General features: G+C 35.3%; 1 protein-coding gene across 1 annotated transcript in view; it reads right to left on the bottom strand.

Annotated features, from left to right (window-relative positions):
- LRRIQ1 (leucine rich repeats and IQ motif containing 1) overlaps positions 1 to 27929 on the bottom strand; it is a 117062-nt gene that overhangs the window by 74246 nt on the left and 14887 nt on the right. The window contains exons 10-16 of the mRNA XM_080394214.1: positions 23310 to 23503; positions 22375 to 22502; positions 16159 to 16232; positions 15769 to 15862; positions 11474 to 11650; positions 2507 to 2983; positions 535 to 673 (exon numbers count right to left, since the gene is read on the bottom strand). Of these exons, the coding sequence (XP_080250340.1) occupies positions 535 to 673; positions 2507 to 2983; positions 11474 to 11650; positions 15769 to 15862; positions 16159 to 16232; positions 22375 to 22502; positions 23310 to 23503 (1283 nt within the window). The remainder of the gene's footprint in view (positions 1 to 534; positions 674 to 2506; positions 2984 to 11473; positions 11651 to 15768; positions 15863 to 16158; positions 16233 to 22374; positions 22503 to 23309; positions 23504 to 27929) is intronic.

Raw genomic sequence — 27929 nt, 5'->3', positions numbered from 1 at the left:
CACAATAATCCATTCTGTTTAACTGTTAGCTCAGTATCTACCATAGGACAGCCTAGGCTATGGTCTACTCCCAGTGGCAGTATGGATGAGGCAATCCTGTTTTTGGGAGACAGGGAGAGAAGGAAAGACAGGTAGGTAGGAGAGAAGAGATGGGAAGAGTAGTTAGTTGTATAGATATCAGACATGATGTACCAGTTATGCAGCATCTGTCAGTTTAATAGCATAGACATGCCCCAGTAAGAACACGAACACAATAGGTCTTAAGCATAATATTAGCATTAAATCAAGCAAAACTAATTCAGGGAAATACTTGGTGAAAAAAACCCAGAAAATATTTTTATGCTTCTATAAAACTTTTTGTAAAGAAGGCTCTCTTTTAGAAATATCAAGCTTATGCTGATTAAATAAAAATGTTCAATTACGAAACTATGAATAAAATCATAAACAAAAATAGAGAGATTATAAATATGCAGAACTAGTAAGTTTTTTCTTATTAAATTTTCAAAATAAGTAAAGGGAATAACACCAACCAACCTGGATTTGTGTGGCAGCTTCATGTTTCTTTCTCAAAGCTTCTATAAACTGATGATCCTCTGTTTTGGTGCAGTCCGTTTTCCTCCTGGCATGGTACTGCCGCCAAAGGGACTGGATGACTGATGCTGCCATATGTAGCCTCGTAGAGAAAAAAATATACCTTTATGATTGACATAACCTCACCAGTACAACTGGATTATCATAGCTGCCAGATTATAACCATAGAACACAGTGCTATGTGTTGAGACAAATGGAAGACTGTAAAATGATTACAGAAATTACAATCCAGATGTGACATATATGTTCAGAATCATGGGAGGATATTCACATCACATAGTTAATTGGATTTCCAGAGTTAAGAGGACTAATCTCTACTAGGCTGTGTTCCCTGTGTATTTACTGGAAAGGAAGAGTCTCCTCAAAGGAAGGATTAGGAGCAGAAGTGGTTTAACAATGACTGAATAAACTATTGGAGGGATTCGCTTATCTCCACTGTCCATATTAAAAAACAAAACAAAACAAAAACCAAAAAAACCACCACCAAACCACTAAAGAGAGCTAAATGCTGAAAACTTCATGAGACAAGTATCTCCAATGAAGCAGACAGGAAAAACGGAAAAAGTGCAATTTCACCTTTTGCCTACATTTACCCTTCAGTTTAACCCTACTGACCACTGGTTATATTTCTACATTTTTTAATGTGCTCATTGTTTAATAAGCACTGATTACAGACTATTTATATTTGTTCAGTGATTAAAATTCCTAAATATATGTTCAATTAATTTATACTGAAGGAGAAAAGTTTTAATGGTAGCTCTGCATTATGACTTCACTGTCTTGGAATGCTTTTCTCCACAAAATTCTCATTTCAATTGGACAGCGGGTCTAAGAAGAGATTTAAATCTTCCCCAAACTTTACATATTTAAAAATATTTTTCTAAAGAATTCATCTTTCATAATAGAGTACTGTACTCTTACTTTCAGCTTCCTGAAAGGCAATTAATTCTATTGTCTTCCTGAACAATAGATTTTATGACAAATTATTAGTGTCTTAAGCACCTACTAAGCACTACTGCATATTTACCCTAAGTCTAAACAGCATAAAGCATCACCCCTTCCATGCTTGCTCTTCATAACGTTCTCAAGACATATTTTTGAAACTGAATTCTTATAAAATTGTATCTGACTTTTTGTACCTTTAGGGCAAAAATTTCAGCTTCTCTTTTCCCTGAATGTACAACCAGAACCACACAAACCAGCAGTAAATGCATTCCAAAGAGGTAATAAACCAGTCTGTTTCATGTAGGAGAATATTTTGGGGCAGAGAACAAGTTGAACTAGCCCCTCACCCCAGCCTCTACTTTTAAGCAGCAGGCCGAGGCATGTTGGAGGAGTACCAAGGGCAGGGCAAGCTTTTAACTCTTTAGTCTTCACAACAGCAGGAGACTGGCCTAAGGTCAAGGGAGCAGGATGGTAGATTTAAGCAACTTTTACCTCTTGCCTTCTAAACAATATTGACTGTAAACTACACAGATGAATCTTGAATGCCTAATGAACAGCATATCAAAAAAGCTTTACCCCAATTTGTAGTTTAAACTGCCCCAAAATTCCTGCAAACCATTGAGCATTTTCTTCCCTAACATTGTGTATGTCATTGAATTGATGTCATAAATTGCAAAAAAAGAAGAAAAAGGTAGGAAACCAAGAGAGAAAGTTTTCAAATTTTCTTATTATACAGTATTTAAAAATTATTTTAAGTACATATGCATCTATATTGTAATATATCAACTGATAGAACACCATAAAGGATTGTTGTTAATATGGAAGTCTATGGTGCATCATCTTTATATAACTCTTTAATGTCTAGTAAGTTTAAAAATATTGTTTTCTTACTACAAATTCTGTCTCTTTTAATCCTTACTCCTATTGCCTATCCATATAGTCTATCTGAAAACAATCTGACATGTCTTACCTTTCTGTATCGTTCTCAAAATACTGAAAATCTCTTCCCATATTACTTGCTACTGTCACTGACTGTTGCAGTGTGACTTGAGATAATGTGTTATTGTTGTCTTTCCTCTCCCCACTGCAATTAACCCAAGATTCAATGCTTTTCTGCTTCATTCTCTGATCTTCTTTATTTTCCTTTTGGTGCACAGGTATGGAGGAGTTAATGAATGTGGCCTGAATATGGCCAGTAGTAATCCATCTTTCAGAAGGATCCCACAAGACCTGTTTATTTTCTGTCACACCCATGATAAAGAGGTTATTTTCCTGTAGGCAGCCAGTGGATGTTTGCTTTAAATGACTTTGCAGTGATACTGGTCCATCTCCATCAGTAACGTTTAGTTCACCATACTCATGTGCATAACGATGTTTAATACTAAGTTTCATCAATTGATTAAAATACCAGCATTGTTCCTGTGCAGAATCAATACAAGAGGCAATCCTGAAAGAAGATAAAAACGTTTTCACATGTGTTTCAGACTTAAATGCTTTTTAAAAAATATACTCCGTTATTTTCTAAACTACCTCAAGTATCCTTACATGTTTCCATATTCTTACAGTGAACAGTAATGATTCTGATTGAAAACCAGTTTCAGTATTTATAAATTTTAATTGTATTTTTCTTTTTTTGGTAGTATTTCAAATATAATCACATATACTAGATTGCTTATTTTACTCTTTTTTTTTTTTTTTTTTTAACTTTTCAGTCAGTTTGAAATAGGCACTTAAGTTGTGCATTTCACTATTAATTTTCTGTGTGGTTAGAGGCATAAGATGCCAAAAATATAAGAGGATTTGAGGCAATTTTGTTATAAATCCTGTAATATTCTTAATGATTCAATTTTATCTGGGAACTGTGAAAGCTAATACAAAAGCAACAGTAATTTTAAAATTTAGATTAGAACTACAGCAACAAAATCCAAACACAGATTCAAACCAACAAACCACAATGCCTAGAGAGAATTTCAGAAAACAGAAACCTTTTTTTAGTATAGATATTTTTATCAATAGAAGGGAAGGTACTAGACTGAAGCAACATTAATCTATAAAGCCTGGTGCTCATTAGTTCTTTGTGTTATACTATCTGACTGACAAAGAGGAGTAAGAGCGAATATGAACTAGTTGTTACAGATTCAGAAAGCTGCCTGTATTTGGACAGTGTCGATTGTATTAGGCAGCAGGTACTTTTGGAATTATGAAACTTTTCCTTTCACAGCACAGACAGATGCAGAGATCTGTAAATTGCAGCTATTTTCAGAGGAGCGCAAAGTCAGTTGTAGGTCACCAATCCAAGAGAAAAAGAAGAAATAAGATCAATTCTCTTGGGAGTCTGGAAAAATCAGGTCTTAAGATTGTAGTTTGAACAACAGAATTTTCCTGCCTGTTCATCATTCTTGAAAGATGAAGCTTTTGCAAGGTTTTATTGTGAAAAGAATTCTTGAAAGAGGAAGCTTTTACAAGGTTTTATTGTGAAAAGACTCTTTACTTATACAACTGTTTCCTCTAATGAATTTCAACTAAGGACTTTTTAGACTTTTAAGAACATACAGAATCAGATCTTACAAAAGTAAAAAAGGTCCTAAATCTTCCTCTGCTTGTGCAACCTCAGTGCTATTGGACAAAATCTGAATGGCTAAATTAGAAGCCAAATCCACACAGCCTAATTACACAACTCACTGTGCATTAGCTGTACATTTGATTGTCCATTATACATTACTACTACTCCTGTTAATTCCACAAATACGACAATTCCTAAAAATATTTAAACCAGTGCTTAAGAACCTAAAAAATTCTTGCTGTCTCCTACCACACAATAAAAATAGAAATTTCTTCAACATGAAATACTTAAAACATTATTTAAATACTTTAACTAATTTGAGATGACAAATTTGGTACAAGATCATTACCAAATTTCTACAAAACATTCTATGGTTAGAAGACCAAAAAGTAAAGAAATAAAAAACCTCTAAAATAAATTCCCACCTTCCCAGTCTCGTCCCCCGTTCCCACCCCCACCCCCCCCACCCCCCCCACCCCCAGTTGGTTTGTTTTAGTTTTCTTTGTTTGTTTATTCAAGGATTAAAATATCGTGGAAAAACCCGGAATGTTTTATATACTGGGCAAAACAAACTTCTGTATGAAAAACATATCTTGAGTATACTTTTCATTCTGAAAAAAAGACAAATTAAAAAAAAAAAAAAAACCACACCGTAACAGTGTACAGAGTGGAATACTTTTGCATCCTTTCCTCTGATGTAGGGGCATCTTGAGCAGCTCTTTCACCCTTCCAGTGGCTATGATATGGCAAGCAGAAATGGGAGGGGAGGCTGCAGGCAACTGAAAATTCAGGCAGGGAGTAATATGGTCACCAGGGATTATGTGTTGATTTTTTCACAGAAGCTGCTTTTGGGCAGCTTTTCCAAGCAGTGGTTGCAAAATACAGTCTTGTTGCTGTGGGCATGCACCCCATGTCCCAGCTGACACATTCCCTGGCAATCCAAAACCATACTCTGATTTTGTATGATTTTTTTAGGCTCCCCTCTGTCTTTCAGTGGCTTTCCTTTTAGGCGGTCAGATCAGCCTAAGTTTCAAGAAGCTGTAACGGAAACTGTATTGACATCTCAGAGAATTACAAGCAATGAAGTGGCTTGGTAACTGTGTTTGGGATTCTTCTGTAAAGGTGAGGTTCCAAAGCACAGATAACAAATATTAAGATGGAGCCTGAGGGCTAGGTGGCAGTCAGCTTGGTGGTTCCCTTAGGTGAAAGGGGATTTCAGGCAGCTCTGGAGAAAAAAAGAACCATCCAATAGACTTGGGGTAGAGCTATTGTATCAATGCACTGCAGCTTTCTCAGTGTCTCAAAAGGACTGCATTCTTGGCACTGAAGACTTGTTCCTGAAGACCACTTGTTCAAACCACAGAAAGGAAGCTGCTATAATGGAAAATATGCAGACCTGATTTACTTCCGTAATGGAAAAAACCCAAAACACATACAAGGAAGGAGAGAAGACCAGGTAAGAAATATGACAGTATTAAGACTACTTGAAAAGGAAATATTGTGGTATCAGAAAAGTAAATCAGTTGCTTGCCTTTCAGACCTCTCTTGGCTTTATAGGTCAAGGGGTCTGGTCACATTAACTCTTCTGGAATTGCTTCTTGGTTAAGATACAGCCAAGATTTTAAGCATAAATTGGCATCTAGACCAGAACAAGAAATGGGATTATCCTGATGGAAGCACCAGTAATCCATATACTGCCTGGCTGCTTAGTATATAATGAAATGTAGATGAATATGACAGTCTTGCTACAGCAAAATTTTTATGGCTTCCAGCTTTGACCAGCACATTCTCTCATGTTCAATGGCTACCCACAGCTTTATTTTGATTTTAACAAGTGGAAGTAATTTATGACATATGTAAATTTTAGCACAGCCACAAAGGATATACTGCTTTTTCAGTGGGAGGATGGGATAATAAGCCAGAAGAGGAAGGGATGGATCTTTCACAGCAATGTACCAACGTGCTAGATCTGCCCCTGATAGTACCCAAAGACCAAGATATTACTTTCGCAAACAAGTGCTAAGAGCAGAAAGTTACCTGTAGCTTTCTTACCAAAAAATACCTCTCAACTTGTGCCAGGATTTTCCAGGAACTTTGAGGAAAGATAAAAGCATTAGAAACAGATTTTAATCTATTTAGAAATTCAAGCCAGGCATTTATTAATGCCTGCTACAGCTTCAGTCCTAACATCAATCCACCAAGGATATCCATCACTGTCATCTTGGTTAATTTAGACCAAACCCTACTTTCACATGCAGTGTTTGGGGAAGGAAGAGTAGAGGTGGGGAGCAGCAAACCCTCACTGACACCACCTAGGAAGTATAAGGACCCATGCACAGGCTGACTTAACCGATATGGAAAAGAACAAGTTATCCATTCTTAAAGGCCTTTCAGTGGAGTTTAAATCAGCCAAAATGTTGGCACTTAGAAAGTTTAAGGTGGCAGCGGAAGCTTGCTTACAGAACTGACACATTTTGTATAGAATTGCAGATGCAATTGCAGTAGGAAATGACAGCCAAGTTGTTCAAAGAGCATCATTTTGTCCAAATGAGACAGTAAAAACTATATGGAGAAGTCAGCAGAACAAAGCTCTTGGAGGCAAAAAGGACAGTAGACAAACAAGCTGGTTCTAATCAGCAATGGCAGCTTTCTCCTGGCCATTGCAGCTAAATCATAAATAATATTCTACCCCTTTGTGTGCTAGTCAGAATTTTGCTTAATGTTATGTTTTTCCCTTTGCAGCTCTACTGCAATTTTCATAATTCTGATACATGGACTACTCAAATAGTACACTCCAACTTTAACTGAGCTTTTGTTTGTAATAGTGTGGTAAAATCTAATTTGCCTTTGGGAAAACTTCTATAATAATCATTATTGATGTTCAATTGCAGGTTACAAAAGTCCCTTACAAACACATGAAAGAAGTAACTGTTTACATATTTTCTCCTGTAATGCCATTTATTAAATTCCCCACCATTTTCACTGTATTATACATATAGTATTTATAAAGTCCAAGTTCCACTAGCCAGACATCTGCATCTCTGATGACTGAAAGCAAATTACTGCAGCCAAGGTGTCGTATTATTTTTTTTGATATGATTACTCACTACAAGACATCTAAAGATTATGTGACAGAAAGCATTTATTAGAATAAAGTTAAGTTTAAAATGTGTTTCATTCTTAAGCATGGCAAGAACAGTGAAGTTTCAGGCAGAAAGCACAGACAATTTAATTGGGCAGCAGTGGCGTATGAAACAGGGATTAGGGAAGCAAGCAGTGATTACTTTTGGCAGCTTACATACTTGAGGTCACACCTACAGGGGCTCATAACTTAGCAAGATGGGAAACAGACAGAAGTTTGCTCTATTGTTGGACTGTTCTTTAGCAATGTCACATTAGTTCTAAGTATTGCAGTATGTACATGTAATAGCTATGCTGTTAAGGCTTATATACAAACAAGTTGTTTAGAGTTCCTTTTATGAACTGCAGTTTTCAATGGTTTTCAAATCACCCATAAACTGTACTTTTAACCAGAGGGTTTTAACACGCAAGAAATTCATTTTAAGACTAAATTTGATAAAGATGCTTCAACCATGTCAAAGTCACCAATTTATAAGATTGTGAATGGATTCTCAAAACCTTAAAAAAACCACAACCCCCCCACCCCACCCCCCTCCCCACAAAACATACATTCAGGAAAGGAGAGACATTTACATAAATTCTGCTCCCTAGTATTGTTCTTCTCAAACACCTGCAAGCTTTTTCAAACAAAACTTATATATAACCATAGAAAAATTCTCAATTGAAGCGACCTCAGGAGGTCTGTAGTCTAACTTTATCCTTCAAAGCTGGGTTAGCTCTGAGATCAGACCAGGTTGCTCAGAGCTTTATCCAGTCAGCTCTTGCAAGCCTTCAAGAACAGAGACTGTACAACCTCTCTGGGCAACCTGTTGCAATTCATCACTGTCCTAACAGGAAAGGGTTTTTCCTGCTGTCCATTTGTACTGGGACTGGCTCGGATGCAGTTAATTCTCATTATAGCTGCACATACAGTGCTGTGTTTTATATTTGTGACTGAAACTGTATTGATAAAACATCAATGTTTTGCTGAACAGTGCTTGGACAGAGTCAAGGCCCTCTCTCTCCCCCTCAGCAAGTAGGCTGGGAAGGAACACAGCCAAGACAGCTGACCTGAACTGACAAAGGCTATATTCCATGCCATGTAACATTATGCTCAGCAATAAAACTTGGAGGGGGGCAGAGGAGGGAGTGTCTTTGCAAGGAAGCCATTGCTCAGAGAACAGTTGGGCAACAGTTTGCTGGTGGGAGGCAACTGCTTTGCATCACTTCCTTGCTATTTCTTTCCTTCCCCTTCTTCCCCTCTTTCCTTCATTTATCAAACTGTCTTTATCTCTTGCTTCTGGTCTTCTGATTCTCCCTCCCATCCTGCTGGCGGTGGTGGGAGTAGCGAGTGAGCAGCTGGTAGGTGCTTAGTTACTGACTGCAATCAATCAACCACACCAGCCTGAACCTCTCTTGTTTCAGCTTAGATCCTTGTTGCTCATCCTCCTGTCATGCACCACTTCAAACAGCTTGGCTGTATCTTCCTAAGCATGTGCTTGAACCCCCTGACCATTCAGTATCTTCTATGTATTGGTGACGCAAGATATGGGCACATTGTTCCAGATGCAAACTAACAAGGGCTGAAGAGAGGAAAATGATAACTTCTCTCAACCTACTGGCTATGATCCTGTAGATACAGCCCAGGATGTTCTTAACTTTCTTTGGTACCAGGGCACAACACTGGCTCACATTCAGTTCCTTATCTATGTAGATCCAGAGGTCCTTTTCAGCAGAGACATTTCTCAGCCAGCCAGTCCCAGACTGTACTGTTGCAAGGGGTCACTCCTTCCAAGGTAAGGAACTTTGCACTTGTCCTTGTTGAATTCACAAAGCTCCTGTTGGCCTGTCTCCCCATCTTGCCTAGGTCCTTCTGAATGGTAGCCTTGCCCTCAAGCATGTAAACAGTTTCCTCCAAATTGTTGTCATCTGCAAGCATGGTAAGTGTGCACTCCACCTCCTGCTCCAGGTGTTCGATAAAGATGTTAGAAGACAAGTCAGCCTCCGTAAGGTAGCATGAGCATTAATTATTAATAGTTAATGGATGACCTGAGGCTGACTACCCAACAGAATTCTTACTTGCCTAGCTGCCCATTCATGCAGACCATGGTTAAATGAACCAGTACATTTTATAAATATCATCTTTCCTTCCCATTTTTTACTATCTTGTAGAAATTTATGTGAAAGCTAGGTCCTTAGATTCTATTACAGCTCTCTCAGAAGTTATATCCTAATTACAGATTGGCATTTTTTTCTGCAAAGGATACTGATGAAATCAGTCCTAAATCTTAGACATAAGAAAATTTTATCTACCATATAGGAGGAGGAGGAGTACTTTTTCTTAAAAGGCAAAAAGGAGAGGGGAAAAAAAAAAAGAAAAAAAAAAAAGTAGTGAAAGAACACTTTTTCAAAATGTAAATACATTAGGAAGTATCAGCTTCCCACCTGCAAATCAGAAGCCAAAAGTCACAGAAGAGAAGACATATCTTAAGGGTTTAATGGAGAAACACATAGGAGTTCTAGGAGCCACCTGGACCTTACATCCAGAAAACTGCACTATATAATTTCTCCCAAACTAATTTAAATCTAATTCTTAATATGAAGCTCTTTTCAAATATATTTGTTTTGTGAGCTATGAAGATTTTATTGCAGCTTAGTAACAGCTAATAATACATCAATGCAATAACCTGTAGGCAGTAACAAGGTACCATGGATATACGGGCTTACAGGTAAATACAAAGCAGCTAGATTATGAAAAAAATGTGGCTACTTTTCCTGAACCAACAAAATACACAAGAAGTCCAGACTAAAGCATTGTTAAATGTCACATGCTTCACCTGCTCTGGGATAAAGTTCAGTACCTGCTAGGATCAAGGAAACTATCTTTCCAAGCATCAGCAGACATGTTGTATATTGAAAGGACTACAAAGATATTGTGAACTGGCTAGGAAATTAAAAGGAAGCAAGAAAGAAGACATGCAATATTACCAAGTGTGAAAACATGAGAAATTCAGATATTGCAAAACGATGAAGATAGCAGGTATAAACGACAAAATGCTACTTGCAATGTTGTCACAGTTTAACCCTAGTCAGCAACTAAGTACCATGGAGCTGCTTGCTCACTCCCCTGCACCCCCCTCCCCCCACCACGGGATGAAGAGGAGAATTAGGAAAAAGGCAGAACCCATTGGTTGAGGTAAGAACAGTTTAATCACTGAAATAAAATATAATAATAATAATAATATCTGTAATGAAAAGGGAGACAACAAAAAAGAGAGAAATAAAACCCAAGAAAAACAAGTCACACACAATACAGTTGCTCACCACCTGCTGACCAATACCTAGCCAGTCCCCAAGCAGCAGTTGGCCCCTCCTAGCCAACTCCCTTTTGTTTATATACTAAGCATGGCAGTCATTGGTATGGAATATCTCTTTGGCTAGTTAGAGTCAGCTGTCCTGGCTGTGCTCCCTCCTGGCTTCTTGTGTACTCCCTCATTAGCAGAGCATGGGAAACCGAAAAGTCCTTGACTTAGAGTAAGCACTTTTTAGCAACAACTAAAATATCAGTGTGTTATCAACATTATTCTCATACTAAATCCAAAACACAGCACTGCACCAGCTACTAGGATGAAAATTAACTCTATCCCAACCAAAAGCAGGACATATGTCTAAGATGAAGTCACTGGACAACTAACCATGGTAATAATAATAAAGGTAGCATGTATGACAAAATCAAAAACCTGTAAACAGAGCCATCTGATCAACTGCTTTAAGAGAAAAGAGGTCAAATCTTTGCAATCATTTAGAACATGAATAATACAGACATGGAAAACAAATGCAGGGAAAAAAAATACATGCATATTGCACCAATAGCCAAACTAGGTTTTATGAAGGTAAAGATGAAAATCATGTTAATATGGTTATACCACTTCCAGGATTTAAGCTACTATTCCTGCATGCCACTGTACTATCTTGTGTGTATGGATTCATTCAACTACTACTAACTGAAGGTTTTGAAACTACTTCAAAGGTTTTGAAACTGTTTTCTCAAACAAACAATCAAAAGTCAAGGTCTACATATTAAAATATCTGATTGAAGTACTCTCTGCACTGAAGTCAATGATTCTAATCTCTTTCTTAACATAATACATTTCTAGGCAAAAAGCTAAATAAAGTTTATGAGATGCCAAACTGCACTTAATAATACATGAAAACATATTTCTGGATGCAATTTATATTCACATAAATGCATACCTGAGTTCAGCAGCCTTTTTTTTTAGTAGAACATTTTCTTCAATTTGAACTTGACAAAGTTCCAGAAAAGTTCTTGATTCTGATCCTTTGATTCTTTCAGTTGTGGGTAAACTGTGACACCTTAAGACTTCACCATCAAGAACCTGTAAACTAGGAAGGACCTTAGACACAGAAGGCCTTAGAAAAAGAGAGTCAGAATTAGTTTTACAAAAAAAAATAATATATATCTAATGCTAGAACTCCCACTTTATTGATATAATCATCTAACAAGACAGAACATGACAGTTTCCCTAAGTATTTGTATATATCTGTCCTTATTTCATATGTTTATATATTAACTAAAACTTTATTCTTAATAAACCACAGAACTTAGCAAGATTTCTTAATGCTTTATTGGCACAAGGACCACTGCTGAAACACTGACCCCAGGGAGATCAATGGCAACATTCTCAATTCTCCAGAGCTAGCATTTTCCCTACTTAAATAACAAGAAAACTTGACACACTTGTGCATAGGCACCTGTAATGCATTTGATTAGTAGGGCACACAACAAATTAAGTCATGGGATTAAGATACAGCTCAAATTTTGTTGACACATTGAAAGGTTTAGATTTAAAAACTGCACAGAGTACTAAACATTGTCAGTCTTGCTGCATTTACCATTTGCATATACCAGACAAAGCAATATGATATTCTGTCTGACTGACAGGAAAAAGTTCACTTTTGAAATATTGCATTTGGGTCAGTGAAAGGGATGACAGCAGATATGACATTTCCTTGTTATGAAAAAGACAACTGGGGCCACTGATGTAAGAAAACAATATGTATCAATTAAAAAAATCCATACCATCAATGCTCTCTCTTTTAGGTTATTTTGAAATATAATCTAGTACTGCAACCTTTTTTCACATATTTTTTATACCACACCATGTTTGTTGAAAGTTCCAAGATTGCAAAATTGTTTAAATCAATACATCAACAGTCAATATTTTCATTAAGTTAGTTTTAAATAATGCTTCAGAACTCTTGAAAGAACACTTACTGTAGGCTGGAAGTCCCCTTAGTAAAGATAATACTGTTTTCAACAATTTAGAACTCCCTGACTATTCTCTGAAAGTAAAGGACTGTTACTCAGCTCAGACAACACAGACTAAGTTTAAAATCAGAGAATGTTTCTATAACTGAGATAGAATATTCCAAAACGTAGCTCAATAGAATAGAATATTAATTTTTTGCAAATATAAAACTTACATTCTCTGCTGCCCATTAATGTAAGAATAACACTGTCCAAAATACATTTGGAATAAAACAACGGGTGTAGATAAGACAGAACAAACAGGGAGAAATTACCAAAGCTGATGCTGAATAGTGATGCATCAAAAAAGTGCCATATCGAAGTTGATTGATGCTGGAAGTAGTGTGTCTTAGAGCTATGGGATCTCAACACTAGTTTTTCCAGCTGGGTTTCTCCTGGTGAAGGGCTGAGTCAATATTTCATTTAGTGAAAACTTCCTGGTGAATATTCTGTCACTTAAGAGGCTCTATTAATCATTACAGCATTGAAACACATTCCCCTAGGAGTCCTCAGACTGATCCCAGGGTTTAATTTTTAAAAAGCAATTTCTTACTACTTCACTTTTGTTGGTGTTATCACTGGCTGGACATGAAAGTACAAAACCAATTGGGAAATTTTACAACTAATTCCTTTGTTGGTATCAAGGGGTTATGTAAAGTTCACTGGAACATATTGCCTGAAGTTACGGTCAATGCTGTATTCAGCAAATCCATATTTTATAGTATCCCATACTTTAAATCCTTTAGACAAATGAATCTCTTGTCTAATCACAAAAGCTCTATTGGGTCAAGCAATCTAAAGTGTCAGTTCTTATAGTTAAATTGGAATTCAGAAAGCTTTTCCCCTCCAGGTTAGAAATGAAACAGTAGTTAGTGCTGTAAAATAGTGGGAATTAAAACAATGCAAATGGGAATTTAAAATATTGTCACAGTCACTGAATTTTATTCACAAAATTACCTGCAGGAACCACAGGAGTGCAAATAAGTCTGCTCATTAAAAAACAAACAAACCAACGAAAAATGTATTTGTAAAGCTATCTCTTAAACTACTCAGATATTTCCAACCAAAAGTTTCAAATAGATGTGTTTTTCCATTGGAATACTAATCAAAAATTTGTACAAAAATCTTCTAATGGAAGATGCACATGTAAGGGTGGGGTTTTTTTTTTGCTTTTTGTCTTAAAATATAACATATATTCCAAAACACATATACCCCAAAATTTGCTGTTGTTATACTAGGTAATCTAATATAGCAAATGTGAACACAATTTATCTAACCACATTCTTGTATAACATTGCAGTGTAAAGTCTCAAATTTAACTGACTTGATATTATACAAGGAACAATTTTGGCCATTCTTCAAAATTGCTTAGCTTAAAAAAATCATATTTTTCTAAAAAACACAAAACTTCAATCACCTGATATAATTACATCCAAAATAAAAGTCCAATGGTTGTGTCTTATTTTACTTCCTCAGACATTTTATTATGTCAACAATTTCCTAGGTAAATACTTTATTTCCTTAGCTGAAAGACTTGGTAATGATTTAAATTCTTAAGAATTAAATTCTTCTTTGTATGTTTAATTAAATGATGGTAAAAGTTCACTAAAAGACACTACCATTTCAACACATATTCTTGAACATCAACTAAAAATCTAAACTTGCATTTCCAACTTGTCGTTCTGCTCTTGAAGGCTGGTAGACTAGAAAGTATTAATTCTAAGGAAGATGAAAGAACACTTCACGTTAAATTTTTAATTTTTTTAAAGTTTTAAATTAAAGTTTAAAAACTGTCCTTTTGCTGAGCAATTCTCTCAAACGGCTTTAAGTTTTGATAGCATTGGCCCATACATACAGGATATCAGACCAGAGAATTCTCAAAAAAACAGGAGACTTCTACTAAAATACAAAAAAACCAAACCAACCACAAACAAAAACCAACCCCCCAAAAAACCCCACAACCCCCCCCCTACTCATGCACAATTTTATACATATGGCTTGCAAATACAATCCCATCACAACTACTCATATCAGAGATTCTGGTGACTGCGTCTCATTTCATATGTCAAGTTGCCTTTCTACTCTATCCAGTTTATATATATATATCTATAATAGCCTCTAGGACCAGCTCTTTAATTTTATTTTTTTTTTTTCAGATTATGAGTGTTATACCTCACTGGAGAGCAAAGAACAGCATTCCTTTTATACCTGTGTCTCTTTCATAATCATAAGAGCTATTAATTTTTGGTGTAAAGATAAGGAATTCTCAGAACAAGAAAACAGTCTAAGCAAAAATCAACCATTCATTCCAACTTTTTCTTCTTCTAAATTTTTTTTCCTTAAAAGATAGTAAGTCAAGGATTCAATGATACGTTTATTACAGACACCACCTTTTCTCTATGTGCAGTGTGAACTTGTCACAGCAGCAAGACTGTTACGCAGTGAATGGATGAAGTGATGGGAGTAAATAAAAAAAAAAACAAGACAGCAAAGCAGAAACTACAAGAAGGTACATGATAGACATGGAAGTAATGGTTCTGAGAAGGGCAAGTGAGCAGTGAAAGAACATAATTAATCAGAGAAAAAATAAAGGTTTGAAACAGTGCAGATGAAAGAGAAGGAGAAAAAGATTGAGTGGATGGTTATGCCTTTGTGTAGAAGTTTTAATGGAATGTGCAATAGGGTAATAAGGGTCAGACAAAAGTCAGTTAACAAAGGTGGTAAATTTGTCAGTAAAGAGGAATAACTAGAATTCATGTTGAAAAAGACGACACTGTGATCAATGGACAAAGAAGCAGTTACAAAGAAACAGCACAGAGAAGGCCTATACCATCTTTATAATTTCTTTATTTGCCTAAAAAAAACTGTCATAAAGAAAAATACTCATGTAGGATAATAATTAAACAGCATACAGAGACCACCGCCAGTTTTAGCACAAACGGCTTCTTATTAAGGTTGAAGTACTAGTTCAAACATCAAGATTTTTGTTTGAACAAAACTAAAAACTGGAATTCTTAGAAAATAAAGATCTCAGAATTGTATTTTGTTTTATTTTCATGTAATTGTCTTCCAATTTGTGGTAATGTTCATACTTACCTCATTTCTACTGTTTAACTAACATACATACACCAAGTTCTTGGCTGATTGTTATTGATGAGCAAGAAGTATATACGCCTAGTTTTTGCCTGAGTGATCTTTTGATTTAACAAATTTTTCTTACCTCCAATTCCTGTCTTGGAGAAGAGGATTTCCACTGAGTGACAGCTCCCTTAGTTTATGACAGCCACTTAGCCATGTAATGACATCTTTAAGGTCTGTATTGTAGTAGGAAAGAAAATTAAATATGAATTTGAATTTAGAACCATAATATTTCTCATAAAATCTTACATGAACGTAAAATGTACCAAACCCATGAAGTACAACAAACTATTCTGTTACTTATACTATATAGTTATAATTAATATCTATAATGTTCATGTTTGGAAAATATTTATATGTTTTCTGTATAAATGTCTCATAAATAAATTGGAGCAATCACATTCAAATAAATTCATAATCTAATAAAGAAGTTCTTGTTTGGATGAGGTTTTATGTTCTTTATACAACTCACCTAACAAACAGTTATTTTTGATATCCAGCTTTTCCAAAGATACAAATGAATTTAAAGGCACAAGCTCAGTTAATCTAAGAACAAAACAGAAGAGATTTTTTTTTTTTTTTCAAGTAAATAAAGCAACAGTTCATGAACAGAAAGGCACTGGAACCTTTTACAGTTATGACAATTTGCTTATTTACATATGAAAATACTCATTTAGCTATCCAAGGTGCTAAAATTAATTACTGAAATTTTAAATTGAAAGCATTTATTAGCCTTCTCTGTAGCTCAGGTTTTAATATTTACTCATTAATGTTTTATCTGGTAAATATTTAATTCTGTTTCTTGCATTTAGCGCTGGGGATCTGAAGTCTTGTAAAATTTACACAACTCAATTGGCTTTTCACTAGGCACCATAACTAGAATGAAACTAACAGAAGGCCCTGATTCTGGAGAATAAAATTTGCTTTTCCTCTCTCCCTTAGTTTCTCATTGGTCAAACTTCTTGTCAGTTTTTTTTTCTCTTCTCCACTCAACACATTTTCTAGATCCTGAAACTAACATAATTGCTGTCAGAGTTGTATTTCTTAACAAGTTAAGGCTGCACTGTCCTGTAATATATTTTCAGTGCTTCCTCTGTCTTACTACTTTCTGTAACACAGTGTCAAACAGGTGCCTGTTATACAGACAGTTATGGAATTGCTGTTCTGGCATATCAGAGCTTTTCTTGTGCAATAAAGCAGCAAAGCAGTAGTAAAACCATGACAAAATTCTTATTTGTAGTATTGAAGAGTAAATGCAAGAGCTGAAATGAGCTGAAATTCACCTGTACAAAGGACTTTGGACTGTAAGATGTGTATTACCTCTACTACTAAAACATTATTTTCCAGTGTTATTCAAGTTTCTTTACTTACAAAACTTGCATTGGTGCAACTAGGAATGAATGCTGAATGGTTCGGTAAGTTGCCAGGCTATTTCCAAATATCGCTTTTCAGTTTTAAAAGTTTATTTTGTTTTATGTTAAATGAAAGAGGGAGGAAAAATTAAAACCAAGATGCAAAAAAATCCAAGTCTTCAACTAAAACTGGAATGTTTATGTATAAGCACATACTAAATCAACTGTATCTTAAAAAAATAAAATAAAATACATGTTTAGATAACTTGTTTCACTTCTGTAAGGACAAGCCCTAAGCATAAGAAGAGAATGGCAACACCAATGGCAACGTGTGTGGTCACTTTATGACTGCTAATTTTCATGGAAAGCAGTACTTTCTGAGGGTTATGGTGCCACTGAAAGCTATAAACAAGAATTCTTATGGTCAGAAACATGACCATGCAAAAAACCAACACCCACTCACTCCACGAACTTACAAGTGGTCAGAGCCAAAAATGCTTACTTGTTGCTGGAATGTGTGGCCAGGCATTACAACTGAAAGGCAGAGCTAGATTTAACTCTGGTACACAAATTCTGGACCAAATTGGTTGTAGATTTTTTAATCTTACTGGTAATTTTACTATATGCAAAACAGAAGTAAATAATTTCCATGTTCAGTTGACAAGTATTTCTATATGACAACATAACATTTTAATAGTAAATTCAGAGAAACAGTCATAAAGCTAATTGAGTACACGTCACTATACTTCTATTTCCTTCTCAAACCATATTGTAAAGTCCTGGTTCTAGTCCTGTTTAGCTCTATTACCTCCCTGCCAGTTTTCCATGGAATCAAATAAATATCACCTATTAACTCTAAAAGGCATCGCCTTCTATGCAGATCTGTACATAGTACTACATATATCACCATTTTAGATTCTCATGACTAGTCAATAGTACACAAATATATATAGATATTAATGGCTAACAGTATGGCTGCAAAGATTAAAAATCCATGACTCAGATTATAGATTCACATATTCAGAAATATCCAAGAAAATAAACATTGTACTTTGCACAAGAGATGAAAGATAATGCAGTATTTTTTTATTTATAATGAGTGAGTTCTCTGGATCTTCATCAGTATATGCTGTGGTGAATTAGAAATTGTCTGCTGGACTATCCTTGTCTGCTGGTGGCATTATAAGAGTTAAAATATTTTCCCGTCATTCTATAGCTTTCCCTTTACTGACATTCTTTGTTAATTTTTTTCCTAAGAAAATTCAAACCAGAAAGACAAAGGACATTACTGAAAACTTAATACTACTTGACCTTGTCACATTAGCCCTGGGCATAAGAGAGAGGTAAATTACAAAGAAGACACAAAAGTAAAATTCACCAAAAAGCAAGCTATAGCTTCCTCTTTCTGCTCCCATTTAAGGCTGTAGCAGGACAGGACACAGACAGACACAGAAATTCTGTCAGAAAGCAAGACTTAAGACACTAGAAGAGTTCTAAGTATGCATCAGAGAAAATAACAGATTTCTATTCTGAACATGAATAGCATTTACTGCTCAGGATGGTCCAAATCCTCCTGTGTATCTTGCTTTTCCCCAGAAAAATTATCGCTGATGTCAATGAAAGGTTAGCAGGAAGGAGGGCAAAATAATTAAAAATAAGTGTATATTAATCTAGACCTTTAAGTAAAGCCCATATTACTTTCTCATTCTTTAAAAATAAAAATATTTTAATAAATATTTTAATTTGCAATAGTTAATATATTTATAAGTAGCAATCAAATATAATGTAGGAAATCAGTCAGCCACTTGTTTCTTGAATAATCTAGCAGGCAGTACTTCAACTGTATTGCCCATGGTGCCACATACTTAGAGATAAACTTATCACCAGTGAAGAATTACTGGAATTGATCAAAAATATCTAGACTGGTAAGGGTGGGATAGGGAAAACCACTACACATAAGTATAGCTTTTTAATGACTGACTTATTTCAACATCCAATGACATTTAGATTTATTATGATGACTCTGAAAAGTAGTCAAATTCTCAAAACATGATGGCTTGCAATGACAGTGAGTTCAATGCTTACATCTGAGAAATTAGGCAAAAAACATAGATAGCATATATATTTAAGCACGGAGAACAATACGTACTAAGAAAGAATTGAGCTGACATTTTGGCATTTCTATTATAAGACTTTTAGGAATAATATGCACCTAGTTGCAAAACCATGGGAGCAATACGTTCAGAAAGAATTTGATTCTGGCTAGATCTGTTTCCCCAAAAAAGGAATTTTTGCAGATGACTGAATTTTTCTAGATGTTAATTTTTTATCTATCACACTTAGGCTATCTTAATGAAACACAAGAGACATCAAAAAAAGAACTTTGCCATATTAATAAAAAAATTTAAGAGGGATAGATTTGTTTATTTAAAGTTGGAAAACAGAAAAAAAGAAAAAAGGGAAAAAAAAGTAGTATCTACCTGAACAGCAGATTGATTTAGTGTCTCACTGTGAAACTTTTAAATGAAGAAGACATTAACAAGCTACATAATTACGTGGGATTACATGTAAATATAAATACCACATGAACTCTTAACACATTAAATACATATTAATTTCAGTCCCAGCGACACGGTTTTTCTCTCCTACACTTAAATCTTTATCCACAGCAGAACAAAGAAAACGTGCCTTTTAAAAACTAACTTAACAGTGTGTTCTCCAGCTGCTGTAATAGAAGAGCATGAATCTTCGTAGTCCCAATTCTGCAGTAACTAAGTCAAAGAGGATACTCATTATTGGCTTTGGTCAATTGCACACTGACCAAGCATACGCTTTGTATGTAAAAGCCACAATAAAATACTTTAAAAAAACAGTAATGGTGAAATAACTGCCATTTTTATATTTGAAGGAGTTAATCACTACCTATTATATTATAATTCATTGTTGCTAGGGTGTAGGTTTAAAACAATTGATTTTTTGAGTTTTATCTTTGGCAGTTTCTGGTTTATGATACAGACAAAACATCTCAGGAATAAAAAAATCCTGTAAATTAGTGTAAGAATTTTCTTTTCACAGTACTCGATTTTAGAAAGAATACAGATTCACAGCATTACCATTATATGGGCTTCCTGCAATCAGTAAAAAGGAAATGGCACTCAGTGCATGCTCAAAAAAAATTCACAAAATTGCACTAGCTGTAGGATAAAAGTAAAGAAACAGCTTTTCTTTCAACAGCTTACTCCATTACATTCACTGTTTCTATAGAACATCTAGTTACTTATGCTATAGCCCACACATATGGAGCTGCTTATAAGTGTACATAAAGTGAGCGTAACAGAGCAGGCTACTGAAATGCCAGGAATTTTGAGGCTTTCAATATGCATTTAAGGCTATCTTGTCCTGTTTGTCACAAAGATTTGACATAAGCTATAGATACATCAAGGAAAGAAAAGGAATTGTTTGGGGAGGAGGTGTGTGGTTATTTTCAGCACATCCGGTTTGCTGATGCAAAAATGTGCTTTCTCCCAGTCCAGCTGAAAAAAATTCAGTGGACCAAACACTGTCTCTCAGCTTGGCCACTGGAAAACCAGAATAAGCACTACTACAATGGACGTTAAAGTTTGAAGGATTATGGGATAGGTGAGAGACATAAAGTACATGGTCAATCCAGCACAACCTAGCTCCAGAGGCTGCATTCAAGCTATGCCTGAGACTGTGCGACTGTGCTCCTGAGTTTGTCTTCTCCCTAGCAGGCATATGAGGCCTTCAAGCAGTTTGGAAAACTTTTTACTACACACAGCATAGCTACACCTTAATATTAACAAAAAACCAAAACCAAAACAAAACCAGAGGAAGAGGAGGAAACTGCAAGAAGATAGAGCCACATTACTGCACATTCCACAAAAAACTAAACAGGACAAGGAAAAAAATTGTGAAGAACCTGAATTAAATCAGTATGTGTGATTCAGAATCTAACACTTAACTAATAATGTTCTTGTTAATCGCAGGCAGACAACACTTTCTCCAAACTCCAGAAGAATTAAAAAAGAAAACCCTACAAGCCCAGCAACTTGAAGATTAGATTATTTCCAAGAGAGTACATGCATACTAATTAATTAAAGATGATATAAAACCAATCAAAAAAGTTATATAACAATATAGGTTGTATATACTGGAATAATACAAATTTTCCATGAAGGGTATTCCTTATAATAACAGGACTCAGTCTTACAAATCTTTTCTCCCACAGGCTCCCAGCTACAGTTGACTCTGCTGAACTGAATGTCACATAGGATGGGATTCATCTGTTCAAATGTGAACACCTACGTACAAGCTCATCATTTTAACTCTCTTAATAGTCAATGAAGATGAACAGATAGTTACGGGGTATGATTAGCCTCAAAGAAAACAGCTGAAAATGACAGATGAACCACACTTTAAAAGCATCTCCTGTTCACTAACAGGAGAGTAAAGTGATTAGTTCAGAGAGTATATTCTGTATATTGTAATAGAGTATATTCCATTTGTTAGCAGAGATCAATCTTCTTCAGAGTGAAATGGTCACAGCATAGAAAAAGAATTAATTTAAATACTAACTTAAAATTCATTTTACTGCTAACACATTATAAATTATAATTGTTCCTTATTTTTGTAGCAGTATTTAAATTGATAAAAAGGAGGTGGGGGTGGGTAAATCAGAATTTTGACTCCAGAATATCTGGTCATTCTAACTCTGCAATTGTACAGACTAGTTTAGAAAATGAACAGAAAGCTTATTACAGAGTACTTGAGTGCATGATCCAGTTTTATGCTGCTTGTCTTGATCCTTACTTTTTATACCTTTCCGACTGAATCATAAGAGTGAAAAATTAAAGCAACTATGCTTGTTTTGGAGGGCATTAACATATGTATTAAAATAAAACTCAACATTCTCATTTGTCCTTTTTAACTCTAGTAGTTGCACTTAACCATGCCTTCAGAGTCTGTTTTGAATAAGCTAGCTGTGAAATATGAAGTTTGACAGACATACTCTAGAAACAATTGCTAAAGAAAGGGAAAGAAAGAAACAACATGGTTTTAATAATGCCACAATACTCAAAAATTATTTTCATATAACATCTAATAGAAAAAAATACTTTTCATATTTAATGCTGTTTCAAATTTTCTTAGATAAAGGTAGCCAATATCATTACTTGTCAACCTCATATTTTCAAAGAATATCTGGAAAAGATAGTAATATTTTAACCATACTGAGAATTATACTTTTCAGGTAAGTGTTCTCTGTTAGCAAATTCCTCTGTATCCGTTTTTTAGGTGGAAGAATGTTTCTTGCTTACCTATTTTGAGACAGCAAAAGAATCTGCAATAAAGGCAACCAATACAAAGAAAGCATTCTCATAGCAGAAATGCTATTGTCATCCAAATACAGTTCTCTTAGGAGAACATGATTTTCCAGTCTTGGAAGCTAAACAGAAAAGAGATGGTTACTTAAAATTAATATAAATTAGAGAAACAATAATGGAATGCTTACCAGATGCTTTTCATAAATCATTACTAAATACAAGCAAAAAACACATTTTGGATAAATATATATAATTTCCTTGTTATGTACGTACCAGTTATCACACATAATTTCTGTGTATCAGGTGGTGAATATTTTTTAATGTCTTCTACCTAGTCTAAATAGTCAGTACAGGAAAAAAAAAAAAAAAAAAAGAAGGGGAAAAAAAAGTCAAGAGCCCAAGAGCCACAGTCTTTCTTTTTTAGCCAAGCTGTTATTTGCTGCTTATTGACAATGGTTTTCATCTCTCAGATTCATAAGAGAATCATTGCCAGTAAATATGACTAAGTGTACAGCTAGAAACTACCTTCCTATTTTAAATGCTGCAGCACAGACTTCTATCAACTTCTGGAAGATCAGCATACATTCAAACAGCCTGAACTATTATTTATACATAACGATTAATAATATTTTGTTACATTTTAAAAAGAGAATCAACATCATGTAATACAAACTGAAGACTAGATGCTGTAAACGAAGGAGGGAAATATTACTGAGGGCCACTTTTTCAAGGACTTAGGAGCAAGAAAGTACTTAACTGTTAGCCATTTCTACCTTTGAAAAACCTCCCTCTAATGAGGGAAGAAAAAGCCTACTGCCTAAGAGCATGAAATATCCCACAGCAGACAATGAGTGCATGATCAGCATTCTGAAAAATATGACTGTTAACAAAGATGTATGCACAACAGCCACTAAATTCAAAGTTTTTACCTCCTGGAGGTTATTGCCTTGCAACTTCAGAACTTGAAGTAGGCCACAATTCTCAATGCCTTCAACTTCTGTGAGATGATTGAAAGAGCAGTCTAGGTGAACAAGAGTAGGTGCCTCACAAAGACCTTTTGTGCTGATTAACTGATTATGGTCCACAATTAATTGCTGAAGATTTTTCAATGACTCCAGACCACCTGAAAATTAAAGATTTTAGCTGAATCAAGCCATAATGAAACAAAAATCTGTTGGTTTTCAAATACTAAGAAAACTGAACTTTCAATGTATTTATATTATCTATAGTAACCATTAATATATTAGTCCTGTATAAGGCTTAAAAACAGTTACTGTACTTTGACCCTATCAAATATACAATGCATATAGTTCAAATTTCTGATCCTGTTAACCAAGCAATAATAATAGTTCATAACCTCTTTAGCACTTCTGTTGGAATAGAACATTCTTTTAGTGAAAAACTATACTTACTATGCTTTAAGCATTTTATAACTGCTACTTAGAATCTATGGGCTATGTGAAATGCTAACAGCCCTCCTGAAATCACCCTTCAGAATGGAAACAGTATTTATGATTAAAAGTTATTTTTTATCATTTTAGAAGATTTTTTTAAGTTATCAGTGAGGTGAGAACAAATTGCATTAAAATATAGGCCAACATCACCTCTATTATATAAGTGCATCTTGTTTAAGGAACTATGGCATAAAATGTTTTTAATGACTAAATTTATAAAGAAAACTCAGTGCCTTTAAGTATAAAGCTGTATTTCTAGACCCATTACACTCTCGACAGATTAACTCCTGCCAACTAGTGCAAAGAGCAAGATTGTGTGTGATATCTACCCCAAAAAGATGCAAAGGAAAAGGTTCCTGTCAGTGTCTGTTTCTTTCACAGAACTTTTCCCAAATCATCCTCTTACAATGGCAAAGATCACACTGTCTTTCCATGGTCTTACACATGCTAGATGTTCTGCAATGGCACTGATGCATCTGACTTGCTACAGGTCCAAGCAGTTTTTCTGTATCTCTGTAGTAAAATGCCTGTGAAGGGACACCCTTTACAAAACATATCTAAAATAAGGAGTTTCTGAATTTACTTGTCTTTCATGTATTCTTCACAGGATTGTTTGAGGTCATACTTGGTCTCATCTTTCTCTCACCCAAGACTTCCCAAGTTCCCAAATGAAGCTGAGAAAGCTTTACAGAACTGAATGTCTTTGTGATTGTCCTCTGAGAATAAATTGGTTTATGAGACCATACGTTATTGAGAATACAGCTGGTACCATACGTTATTGAGAATACAGAAGAATTAAAAAAGAAAATTATCTGTAAGGAGAAGAAATTAAAAAAATAAATGCCAAAACTAGCAATACATTTAAAAAAAACCCAATCAAATATAGGCCTTCAAATCACAGTAATTTAAAAATGGAACTCCCCTAGTGGAAATAACAGTTGCCTGATATTAAAGAGACAGCATCCTAAATCTAAAAAAAAATATGCCACGCTGTAACTTCAAAACCCCCTACTTTAGGAAATAAATATCAAACCTTTAATTATTCTGAAAGAATTTCAAACATGCCCATGACATACTATTCTGACTGCAAGAGCCTCATCTGCATTCTTTTATGTTGGGATAAAAACAAAAAAGGAACCAGCACCATCTAGTGGTCGCAAAAGAATATCGTTTACAGGCAGCATTCACAGCTCCCAAGACTTTTCACAAGAGCAGTCCTTAAATCTCTACTTTTAATTTATCAGCATACCAGTACTGGAAACTTTAAAAGCTCTGAATTAGTCTGGAGTAGAACAAAGAGGAGAGACTGCACACACAGTAAGAAAAGGCATGGAGTTTATACAGGATCTGGAAATCTCCTATTCTGCATGCTGCACAAAGCACCTTTTCTACATCTTCTTCTCCTCATCTATCTTGTTTATAATTAGACTGAATGTCATTTGGAACAGACATGCCAAGGCCATATACATTGGGATCACAATCTATTCTGGAACCATCAAATGCAGTCCAACAGAAGTATACACAAGAGAGAATAATGTAATACATACAGATGGCATTTTAATGTTTCTTCTGCACACAGGCAAAATTAAAAATAAGCATTAAAGTCTTCTGCACATTTCCAGAAGATATTGTCTGTTTTACATATGATGGAACTAACAACAGCTATAGCAGTATATGGAAAAATACATTCTGTTGAAAAACATATGGTTTCAGCAAGATTTGTGGAGAACCTTTATATAAGTAGCTCTTAGCAATTTGCAAAGCGCAGCTGGAGTCTGTTAGCTAAGGACTTTATCTTAGCTATCAATAAAGTTCTGAAATAACTTCTATGTAGGACAAAGATGAATGACAAGAGAAGAGTGAAAGCTGACAGTGAACATGAAGATGAAAAACCACATAAAAAAAGCCCCAAACTGAAAGATGTCTGATTAAAAAAAACCCTCTATGTGCTTTCTCAAAAAAAGTAGGTCCAAAGAAGCATTTATGACTATCTACAGTTATGCACTGCTATTCTTAGCACTGCCAGGATTTTAGCCAACACACTCTGGCAATATAGACATCCTACAAAAAAGCATATTCTATGACTCATGTCAAAATTGTGTAAGAAAATTGTTAAGTAAAGCGTTCATCTTCAAAATACAAACATATGCACTGAACTTCAGTGTTTGCTGACACAATTACTTGATTTTTGATCAGTTCTTAACTGGAAAGGCATAACTGAGACATAGTTCTCATAATTTTACTGTTATTTTTAAGGCTTTTCTGGCAACAGTAATTTTTTCCCTACTGATGCTATATTTCAGTGAGAGGAGGAAAAAGAAAAAATAAATTATAGTATGCTTGAAGTTTCCTACAATAAGTTATTAAAACAGGAGTATTACAAACATAAATAAGCCTTACTTCTTAGGAAAAAAATATTTAGGAAAAGCTTTATTAAAGCTGAATGAATGGAGAATATTTCACAGTACTGCAGCTTCCAAAATTGCTGAGGGACATCCTGCAGGATTTACAGATGGAGGGACACATTAACTTCTTAAACCCCACAAATCCATTTTTGTGCATTCTAGGTGACTACTTATAAACAATATGTTTTTATATGAAATAAATCCTGTATTATACACCTGTTTTAACCAGAGACCCTCAAAGCAATTCTGGAGAGCAGAAAGACAGATTCCAAGCTGATTTTTGTGAACATTTACCCACTTAAATTCATTAAAGATTCAGTAAATATGGCAGCACACTGCAAAAAAACCAGAAAATACAAGATGATTTTACTTGACTTGGCCTGTGCAAAGATAGTACATTCCACACAGATGCCACATTCCTAAATGCCACCGACTAATACTGCATCATTCTTACAGTCATGTTGTGGACACTTATCAAATGAGATAAATCTGAATAAGAATCTTATCCAGCATTATTTGCCACAAGGATACAGATGAAGCTTAACCAGTTGATTTAATTGTTTCTCATTAGGGTAGTGATATGCTTTTACAGTAAACATGGATATTCCGGTACCTTTATTCTCAGGTATTATAAACTCTGTTCACAAGTACTAACATTCCAAATTTGCACATATTAGCAAAAAATATTAAAAATATCACTATTAAACCCTCTAAATCTACAGATTATCTTTTTTTAAGCTTTCACATTTCCTGTTTGCTGTGCCTTGTTATTTATCATGGAATCATATTATCCATGTTCATACTGTTTCAGTGGTTTTTTTTTTTTAATAGTGCAAAACTTTGTATAAATTTTTTATGTGAATGTTTCATCTATCATCTTAATAATTGTTCTACATTATCATTATTTTCCTGCTGTCCAGCAGGAAAAGAATGTATATCCACATACTTTAAAGAACTTCAAATGTTTAAATTAAGACAAATAAACCATAGCATCATAGAACAGTTTGGGTTGGAAAGGACCTTAAAGATGACCTAGTTACAACCCCCCTACCATGGGCAGGGACACCTTCCACTAGACCAGGTTGCTCAAAGCCCCATCCAGCCTGGCCTTGAACACTGCCAGGGATGGGGCATCCACAGCTTCTCTGGGCAACCTGTTCCAGTGCCTCACCACCCTCACAGTAAAGAATTTCTTCCCAACATCCAGTCTAAATCTACCCTCTTTCAGTTCAAAGCCATGACCCCTTGTCCTATCACTACATGCTCTTGCAAAAAGTGCCTCTCCAGCTTGCTTGTAGACCCCCTTTAGGTACTGAAAGGCTGCTATAAGGCCTTCTTGGAGCCTTCCCTTCTCCAAGCTGAACAACCCCAACTTTCTCAGCTTGTCTTCATAGGAGAGGGGCTCCAGCCCTCTGATCATCTTCGCAGCCCTCCTCTGGATTCACTCCAACAGGTCCATGTCCTTCTTGTGTTGGGGGCATCAGATCTGAACAAAGTACTCTGGGTTGGATCTCACAAGAGTGGAATGGAGGGAGAGAATCATCTCCTTTGACCTGCGGGCCACACATCTTTTGATGCAGCCCATGATTTGGTTGGCTTTCTGGGCTGCAAATGCATGTTGCTGGGTTATGTTTCTCAAAATCAAAATTGAAATCTTCTTATCTCCTTTCCATTCCCAGCTCTGCACTCT

Source organism: Falco punctatus, assembly GCF_963210335.1.
Source record: "Falco punctatus genome assembly, chromosome: 6".
Taxonomy (NCBI): Eukaryota; Metazoa; Chordata; class Aves; order Falconiformes; family Falconidae; genus Falco; species Falco punctatus.
Note: the sequence above shows the minus strand (reverse complement) of the source record. Positions and strands in the feature narration are given on the sequence as shown.